Source organism: Eptatretus burgeri, chromosome 12, assembly GCF_056783735.1.
Source record: "Eptatretus burgeri isolate ZD-2024b chromosome 12, Ebu_testis_v1, whole genome shotgun sequence".
Classification (NCBI taxonomy): Eukaryota; Metazoa; Chordata; class Myxini; order Myxiniformes; family Myxinidae; genus Eptatretus; species Eptatretus burgeri.
This window is the reverse complement of record NC_140972.1, coordinates 11082884-11092883: the sequence shown is the minus strand read 5'-3', so window position 1 is coordinate 11092883 and position 10000 is coordinate 11082884. Positions and strand designations below refer to the sequence as shown.

General features: G+C 47.9%; 1 protein-coding gene and 1 long non-coding RNA gene across 4 annotated transcripts in view; one reads left to right on the top strand and one right to left on the bottom strand.

Annotated features, from left to right (window-relative positions):
* LOC147015086 (uncharacterized) overlaps nt 1–5778 on the bottom strand; it is a 54274-nt gene extending 48496 nt beyond the window's left edge. Inside the window, exon 1 of the long non-coding RNA XR_015050214.1 lies at nt 5670–5778. This is a non-coding gene — a long non-coding RNA (uncharacterized LOC147015086). The remainder of the gene's footprint in view (nt 1–5669) is intronic.
* TMC3 (transmembrane channel like 3) overlaps nt 433–10000 on the top strand; it is a 97318-nt gene continuing 87750 nt past the window's right edge. For 2 of the 3 annotated variants that reach the window (XM_085849483.1, XM_085849484.1), the window contains exon 1: nt 433–1975. In XM_085849483.1, coding sequence (XP_085705609.1) covers nt 1887–1975 — 89 coding nt within the window. In that variant the 5' untranslated portion in view covers nt 433–1886. The remainder of the gene's footprint in view (nt 1976–10000) is intronic. The other variant, XM_085849482.1, reaches the window with a different exon arrangement.

Below are 10000 nucleotides of genomic sequence, written 5' to 3'. Positions count from 1 at the left end.
GTCGAAAACAATAAAAAAACGAAGTTCGTTATATCTCAGAGACTGAGTCAGATATACATGAAACTGGTATGGTAGGTTCATGGTATGTCCTAGTTATGTGTGAGAGAACCGTTGCTATGGACCCCTCCGTTGCCTAGCAACGGCCGAAAAACCTCCAAATGTGGGGGTATTTTAACGAAAAAACAATCTGCAGCATTAACCCTTGAAGCTAGAATCATGAATTTTCTTGTGCTTAATCCTCAGGTCATTCCCCATCGAACGGGCCCATCGCGTCAGGCTCTATTGGGTAGTCGACTACCCATGTCTGCCTACCGGCTTGTCTGTCTCTGTCTCTCTGTCTCTGTCTCCCTCTCGTTCTCACTATCTCTATCTCTTTTCTCAGAGAGAGAGAGACGCTGAAACATGTGAGTAAGATGGTTGGATTAGGAGGGGTAAATGTGGGTAATGAGGATGGTGGGTAAGGTTAGAGTACAACATTAGATGGCGGTGCACTTCTTGCTCAAAGATTTTGAGTGAAGAGACTTTCTGATCTGAAGGTGATGATGAATGAAAACCACGTTCGGTCTCACCATCTGCATTTTTGCGTCACGTGAATCCCCCACCTCGTCCAACCCCATTCCACTTGGGAAGGATACACCGAACATTGGGCACATGATGCCTGCCCAGTCTCGCATGAAGAGCTCGGTGGGACCTGAGCCCGCCGGCTTGCTCCACCAGTTGGTGTGGTGCCTTCCTTTTTCAATGTGGATATTCCCACCTCCAGCTAGTTTTTCTGATAAATCTCTGATTGTTTTTAAAAGCAAATTGAACACGATCGGGACACGCAGGAATAGGCATAACCATCTCCAAATATTTCTGTTTTGCTCAGTGATATAATCATGGACAGGACAACATATATGTATGGTAGTGCAAACCTCTGCTTCTTCATTCTCATTCGTTGCCTTCTTGGAAGTCACCTTTTCTGGACTACTTGTGGTTCACTACCGCACTCATACCTTGGGTAATTACGATGCCTCGACTACTTGTTCCCCATTACAGATGCAGTAGCTGCCAATGTTGAAGTCCTTACAATTTTCAAAACTTATGAAGGCACCTCAATAAAATACTATTTATTTATTTATTTATTTATTTACATATTAGCACCATTAAATTACTCCGCTATCAATGTCAGATCGATACAATGTTTTGTAGGTGTTGCATCCAGAACGAGGGACAAACGCCGCAATTGCCATTGGTGAGAACCTCACGATGGGAGGAGCGAGACGCACATGCCTCATGGTCCAGTCCGTCCTCCTTTTCCCTCATTCCACTATCTGAACGTCCATGATCCTCCCTTCATCTCCCGTTCCACGATCCCACCATCATCAAGCGTCCCAGAGCCTTACAGGTGTGATCGTGAGCTCGCGGTACCGTGCACTGGAGGGATCCGTGGAGTCTCGTGCGTCGAGGTGAGAGTGTGAATGAAGGTCGGTGGTGAAGTGGAGGCTCAATGGATCCTGATTTATGTCCTGCAGCACACTGCGTCACACCAAGTGGCTTTTGTTGCAGGGCGTGAAAGGACATTGCTCTCCATGGCCATCATTTCTTTCTCTTTCCAACTCGTATTTTGTCAGCAGAATTCCACTTCCAAATGCCCGATGATGTTCCCTTATTGAAAAGTGTACAGCAAAGTGTGGAAATGTGTGCCACAACACCTCCATCAACATTGTGTCTCCAAGGCTGTTCACCAAGCAGGTGTCTGCGGCGATGTCATCACGGCAACTCTTCACTGTTTGAATCGACCCGTGGTTGCCTCACCGATTCACCTTCATTCAAACCGCTGCTCTAACAGCCTGTGTTATCGTCCGTTCAGGTTCTTCAAGAAGAGTGACGAGCGTTGATTTCTGATGGATTCTCGAAGCACGCGGAGAGCGAAGTCCATGCGACGGAAATCCGTCAATCTGCGCTTGCTGGCGGCATATGGTGCAGATGGCGGGTATGTGCTTCTGCACCTAGATACGGTCGACTGCGGTGTGTCCTGACGCCTGCATGATCACAAGTCTGCTGCACACCACAACTCCATCAGTGATCTAATGAATGAGCTCTGCAGCTCTCCATGCTGAGATCCAGCTCCTTCTTTGCTGCTGCTATTCCTCTCCTTGTGCTTCACGGATCCTTTCTTGTTGTCACACCGCTTACCCTTTTCCACATTTTGTCTGTTGATCCATTACCCTTTGTTCTGCTATTCAGGAGACAACACGCACAAAAACACACACACACACACACACACACACACACACACACACACACACAATTATATTTCCTCACAATTCTATAATTATATTCATTAATTGTACAGTATTGTCTATTCCTTCAAATATAATATTGTTGTAGAAATGGCTCCGACGGGTTAATAATGCTTCGTGTAGTTCAGTTATTTCCTTGAAATGAATGTCGAGAGTGAGCGTGGTGGATGAGTTGGTGACAAGAACAGGCCAATTCGATTTTGGTTCAGGTACGGATCCAGATTTGGCCTATCAGTGGGAAACAAAATGTAAACTGTTCAGCCTGGCGGAGGTGTGCGCTCTACCCCTGCAATCTGTCTTTATGTTCTTGTAAAGTGCTCCCGAGGACTTGTAGCGTGAGTTTTGGTCGGAGAATGATATGGGTGCCTTCAGCCATCCCCATCACCTCAGGAGATCAGGGTGAAGGGTTGCGGAGGTGTCGCCCTGCCCCCAGGCCGGGACGCTCATCCAATGGTAAGTGAGAGGGGAGGGGCACATGGCATGGTGTGTCATTCATGACATACCTGCCCGAGGTGATGAAGACGGGTACGCTGAGGGGAGGGGAGGAGATAACTGAGTGTCACCGAGGAGAAAGCTGTGTCATTCTGCAGGGCTGCAAAAGGAGAGCTACGCCACTAGCCCCACTTCTCTTCCCCCTCATGGGTGGACCAGAGCTGCTACAATGATGTGTCAGACCTGCCACTTGCTTCAGTTCCAAGCTGTCTCTCATGGCACACATCAGGAATTTCCTCTCTCATTCCTCTATCTGTTGTTGATCTAGCGTGGAATTATTGGTCCCGATAAGGCTGAGGATATTTAAGGGTCTTCCGTTCATTTGTTGGTATCGTGGGCGCGTATTGGTAGTTGGGTAAGGGTTTTTTTCTGTTATTGGTTGCCTCATTTATTTGTATTGCATCCTCCTGTTTCCTTCCCCCGTGCATGATCTCCATTAAATATACCGGTTCTTGTGTTGAATTCTGGCTGTCGTGGTTCTCTCTGGTGATTAGGAAAGGCCCATTGAGGGATTGATTGGTTGCAGAAAATAACGCCGCATATCCAGACTGTCTGTCACACATCAGGCTCGTTTGGCCTAATTCCGAATCAAGTCGTACTGTTACGGATTTGGAAACCTTGTGTACACAAGGAGCCAGAGTCCCCGGAGTTCAGTTATTTTGATAAGTATGTGTTAATAGTTAGAATCCTTCCTTCTGTCTTATGAGAATTCCGTGTGTGCGCTACGGGTTATTTTCCAGTTAGTTTTTTTTTTACATCTACAACAACGACATCCTTTACTACATCCACTACAACAACGCCACCGTCCCTCATTCTTCCCGGTCGCCATTGCCCACGTGTTTTTGGCTGAAGGCGTGGGCGGAGCCTCCATCGCCTCAGATCGAGGCTCCGCCCCAAGGCAGGGCATGGCCGTTTCCTCCAGCGAATGAGCGAAGGGCGAGCATGACACGCACGCCCTAGCCAATCGAGAGGTGACCACGAGTCATCCGACAACCCCTCATCCAATCTGGAGGCGAGTGGCGAGGAGAAGAGACCCCTCCCACCTCAAGAGCAGAGTGGTTGTTAGGACGAGGGGTTGGGCAGACAAAAGTGTGTTCTGGAGTGATTGGGGGCGATTGGCTTTGTCGACGAGGGTTCTGCAGAGTGATCGTGGCGACTGCAGAGTGGTCGTGAGGAGCAGGTTTTTGGCAGACCGGTGTCTTCGTGGCGACTGCGGAGGGTCTACAGTCCGGTGGCGATTTGCTTCGTCTGCGGCCGTGCTGGCTGGCATCCATGGTGCCGTTCTTGGTCCCTGGAGCTTGGTGCGGCGTTGTTGGCGGTGGGTTCGAGTCCCGCCACCAGACAAGCTCGAATAGACCGCACGAGGCGGGACAGGTACCCTGGTCCGGCTGAGGACCGAAATAGACCCACGGGGTCCAGTTTCTGTGTGTGTGTGTGTGTGTGTGTGTGTGTGTGTGTGTGTGTGTGTGTGTGTGTGTGTGTGTGTGTGTGTGTGTGTGTGTGTGTGTGTGTGTCCGTGGGCCCAGTCTGTTAAGTAGAGCTGTTAAGTGGTTTCATTCCTTGTACATTACATTTCTTATTCGGATAACTCTGCTCTTTGTGTACTCCCCTCCCTGATTATTATTGTAAAATAAATCACCTGTTAAATGTACCAGCTCGTTTTCTGTGCTTTCCTCCATTGGGCTAGCATGGTGCGTGTTGCGAATTGGTAAGGCCGCTCATGCCGTGGATTGCTCATTTGGTCCGGCACGGCTTTGGTAACTTCTGCTCGGTTACGCCGGATCCGAGTCGGTGATAGGGACTCAATTCGGACAAAGTCGGTCGAGGGTGTGTTTTTCCCCAATAGTTGGATGACATGGGTATTTAGGTATATTTAAATTAGGCAATTAACCCTACCCCACCGTCGAAATATTGGCGACTACGATCCACTAAGGGACCCTTGAACTCTCGGACTTATCCGAGAGTCACGACCTAAATTCCGGGTGTTCGGTGGGAGACGACTCCACTGCTCCACCTCGTGGTCGTTTATCGCCACCGAACCCCAGCCCACAACAGTACGACACCTAAATTGGCGTCAAACTGGACCGATTCAGTACCTCCAATCTGCATGGTATCGTGGCGTTTAGACACGTGATCTGGAAGGAACATCCCGAGAATGGTTGACTGCTCCGATTGTACTGAAGCAACTTTCCGGATTCAAACCGTGCAACCAGTAAGAATTGTATGACCATAACAATATTATAATATTGTTGTGGACCCGGGGTCTTGGGGGTACTATCCCTGCTTCTCCCTGGACTCGCCAGGAATCGCAGGCCATCGCACACGAATAACTTTGTGTCGCAGTGTCATTAAATGACCACGAACACCAATAGCTTGACCACGTGATTTAGGGTCCTCCATCTGACACCGTTTACCTAAGAACACATGGTCTCCTTATTGGGGAATTGCACCCTCGGCAATTATGCAATTGTTATCTTTATTGGATCATGATTAATGCGGCCGAGCTTTCCGCTAGTATAATGTCAGACTGATATGAGAGCCAATGAGTTGGGGAATTATAACCTCCTGACTAATCTACATACGGACATTTCTGGACCAATGGACGAAAGGATAACCACGGGCAGATTGGAAATATATAACAATAATAATTTTTTTACAATGAGCGATGAGGAGTATGGGAAGGAGGGAGGGAAACTTAAGGGCTTCAATGGCGTAGCAGGGAAACTGGGGCAGGAAAAGGGGAAATGCAATAAAAAGAGTGTGATCAAGGTGTGTATTTAATAAAAAGGGAAAGCAAATGTACAAGTTGCAGACTTAACCTACCTACCGGCTAACAAAACAGGTTCCCTTCACACACATGGGGGGACAAACTGGGACTGGTATGTACGTCACCCTCCACAAGTTGATACCGCTCTCCAAAATGGCCCGGACAATGCTCTCCATCAACGACGGTCCACCAGCTCCATCGGGAGCACGAACCAAAGAGTCCAGAAGCAGGGAAGAAACAGGGGTAATGCAGGAACAGGAGAGCTTGAGAGCGGTGTGTGTGTGTGTGTGTGTGTGTGTGTGTGTGTGTGTGTGTGTGTGTGTGTGTGTGTGTATGTGTGTGTGTGTGTGTGTGTGTGTGTGAGACACAGACAGATGGAGAGACACGGAGACAAAGAAAAATCAGAGAGAATCAGCACGCCAAATGCAGCTTTATAGCCCTGGTGGCAGGTGGGGTCCAAACAGCCTCACGTCAGATCACCCGAGGCAGTCTGGGACCAGCCTTTGGGCCACGTCAGACCCGACGAGCCAGCCCCATGCCAGCCAATGGAGGGTATCCCCGCAGCCCCGCCCATTCTGCCACCAGCCGGGTGTTGTCATGAACAGAGCTCCACCCTTAACATGGGAGTAATCCCTTCTACCCCCATGCTCCTGGGATGAACCCCAAACGTCCAGCAATGTTCATGGTACAAATCCAGGTAATAGGGCAATCATTTCAGGGAGGCTCGGTCGTCTCTTGGTCCGTTTGCCAGTCATTTTGTGTGGAGGGGAAGAAACGGGGGATTAGAGAAACAAAATACAGTACAGGGGAAGATGGAAAATTACATTACAGGGGAGACGTCCATACAGACGAACAGACAAACAAAGACTTTGTGGGGCTTTAAACAATAAAGGGGAATGGGAGAATTTGGCGCGTGTTCCAGAATGCTGGTGTATGTAGCACACGTTGAACGCCAGGGCAGTAAAACACGCACGCACTGTGATGACAGCTGTTTCTGTAAATGATGTGAATTTTACAAAACCCTATATTTAATTATATTGAAATTGTAAACTTCAAAATATAGTTCCATTATCGAAAGTAAGAACATTTACCTGAAAGCAATTGAGTGGTTTCTGGACCCCCCCTCCACCCACACACCCTCCCCAATCATCCCCTGAGCACTGTTCTCACTCAAGGTTTTGATCCTTTCAGTCCAGGACCTCTCCAAACAGCAGATCCACAACCTCGGTCACGTATCCACGTCAGTGGATTACCTACATCAGTAGATCCACAACCTCAGTTGCATCCGTGCAGTCAGTCAACCCATCAATGCAACATCACTAATCAGACTTTACTCCATGGAGGATTTAATGTATTATCACAGAGTTACCAGTACGTCCAACCAGCTACCAGTTACCACCCAGCACGTCCAACCCACTTACCACCACCCAGCACGTCCAACCCACTTACCACCACCCAGCACGTCCACCCACTTACCATCACCCAGCACGTCCAACCCACTTACCGCCAACCAGCACGTCCAACCCACTTACCACCACCCAGCACGTCCAACCCACTTACCACAACCCAGCACGTCCACCCACTTACCACCACCCAGCACGACCAACCCACTTACCACCTCCCAGCACGGTCAACCCACTTACCACCACCCAGCATGTCCAACTCGCTTACCACCACCCAGCATGTCCAACTCGCTTACCACCACCCAGCACGTCCACCCACTTACCACCACCCAGCACGTCCACCCACTTACCACCACCCAGCACGTCCAACCCACTTACCACCAACCAGCACGTCCAACCAACTTACCACCAACCAGCACGTCCAACCAACTTACCACCACCCAGCACGTCCAACCAACTTACCACCACCCAGCACGTCCAACCCACTTTTCTTGGAGAAAAGCCATGTTTCATCAGCGTTGAACACCTGTTCAGGGGCATAGCCTTTTTCTGTTATAAACTCCAGTAATTTGGGCTTGAACGAATGATGTGTATAGTGGACTCGTTCTTATAATACTCATAGCCGACCGACGTGACATTCATCCTGCCACACAACTTGTTGAACATTGTGATTTTCTTTGCTCTCATCACCTTGCGGGATTTCTTCACTCCACTCCCACTTGGAGAGGCTTGACGTTTCGGTGCCATCCCGTATTTAAGGGTCCATGGGTGTCAACAGGTGTTAGAAGATGGCAGGAGACATCTCTGCACACAACGTGATCACAGCGCCACATTAAAACCTGCGGAGAATCAAGTATTATGCGTGTTCAGGAAATAAGCATCGCATTTATTCCCATGTGTCTAAACGAATCCACGTTGCAAAAACCCACATTGGATGAGGGATTACTGGATATATTGTTATGGATTTGGAAGTTTACTACACTCAACATACAGGTCCTATAGCTCAGTTATATCGATAAGTAAATGTGGATAGATAGCTCCCTGTTCCCTTTTCTAATGGGTAATTAAATGTTCCTGCGCTGTGGAGTTATTTTAATAGTCAGGTTTTCCTTTTTTATTTTTTTTACACCACCAACGATGACAACACCAACGATAACAACACCAACGATGACAACAATACCAACAAAAACCCTCTGCTCCCGGCATTCGATTCGTTGGGGCACTCCAAGAAATGGGATGCGACAGCCCCCACCCAACGATGAGCGAACTGAATTCCATTCCCTAATATGGACATGAATCGGCTCGCTGGGGCACTCCAAGAAATGGGAAGCGACAGCCCCCACCGACGGCGAACGAGTCACACCGGAAGCGAGCGTGCCCGAGAGGGATAAGAAGGGAATGGAGAGACAGAAGTGGGCTCTTCTGGGTTCTTGTTCTTGGTTCTTGGTTGGTGGTTGTTCGGAGAGCACGGAAGGTGGTTGGTGGTTCTTCGGTTGAATCGACTCAGCGGATTGTGAAGGATCGGCACCTCATCTTCACCAGCGCGTGTTCTGGAGCGTGAGAGGATCCGCCGGAGCTTGGGAGGCTGATCGCGGCTCGCCTCTCGCTGGTGCCCGGTGCAAATCCGCTCGAAGACCACACGAGGTGGACAGGTCCGAGGCAGGTTCTGGTCTGCAGCTCGCCTCTCCATCCGAGCTGGAGGCTTTAATAAAGACCGCTTTGGTCCGACTGTGTGTGTGTGTGTGTGTGTGTGTGTGTGTGTGTGTGTGTGTGTGTGTGTGTGTGTGTGTGTGTGTGTGTGTGTGTGTGTGTGTGTGTGTGTGTGTGTGTGTCACCAGTTTAGTAAGTAATGGATTGTTAAGTGCCTTGCTGTACATACGTGCTTATCAATACCGGCATTCCTCACTTAACGACAGAGTTCCGTTCCTACGACGACGTCGTTGAGCGAATTGGTCGATAAGCGAGGATTTATTTTAAAATGTTAATACAGTAGTGTACTGTATACTGTAATCAACAGAATAGAGGAAATCAGCTCTAATATACATTACTTAGGTTTGCATACTGTAAATACAGGCAATCGTTTTTATTTATTCTGAAAAAAGAAAAGGTCTAAAGGAAACTCCAACTTGATAACTTTGTTTTAATTTGCATAACTCTAACATATTACAGAACATAAAGATACAATCAGCAAAAATTATAAAAATGATGTACCAAAAAACATTAATGTTATAAAAAAAGACATTCAGATTAACATTTTAGTCATTGAATCCTTCAAAGTGTGGTAGTGGTTTTGGGTCATCAGCGTCATCATCGGAGTTATCAGCAGGGTTATCAGGAGCTGTAGAGGACCCGGGTAAGGGCGATGACGGCGAGGAAATGGAAGGACTTGTAGGGGTAGGGGTCCGGGTCCTGGGTGTAGCTTTCGAGAAGAATCCCGTTAGTGTCTGCGTTGTAATTTTCTTTTTTTCTTCATAAATTTCACGATAGCATCGTAAAAGTTCATTCATTTGCCGTTCCACTTTCGTGAACCGTTCAACATTCGGGTCCATACCCTCTAGTTCTAATATAGCCGCATTCACTTTCGAGAACACACCAGCTAACCCCTTTACAGTGAAACTTCTTTTGTACTTCTTCCATTCTTTCCTCTTCTTATTCCTCTTCCAAGTGATTTTGCGCTTCCAACTCTATTAAATCTTCGTTGGTTAGCTCTCCCTTGACATATTCCACTAATTCTTCAATATCTTCCACTTCAACATCTAAATTAAGCACGTTAGCAAGTTCAACAATTTTTTTTTTATTTATGACTGATGCCGCCGACACTTCCTTTTCGCCGACATCTTGTACTATGGGGTGCACAATAAAGTACAAATTTATAGACGAAATATGTAGTCTTGGAGATTGTGAACGCTAGTGTAGTGAATACCGACCGACTGCGGGAACGAGACTGAGACTGAGAAAAAATAAAATAAAAAAATAAAAAAATAAAAAAGGTCATGCGCTGCCGCTGCCGACTGGTCGGAGAGCTGGTCATAAGTCCGGGCGGTCGTTAAACA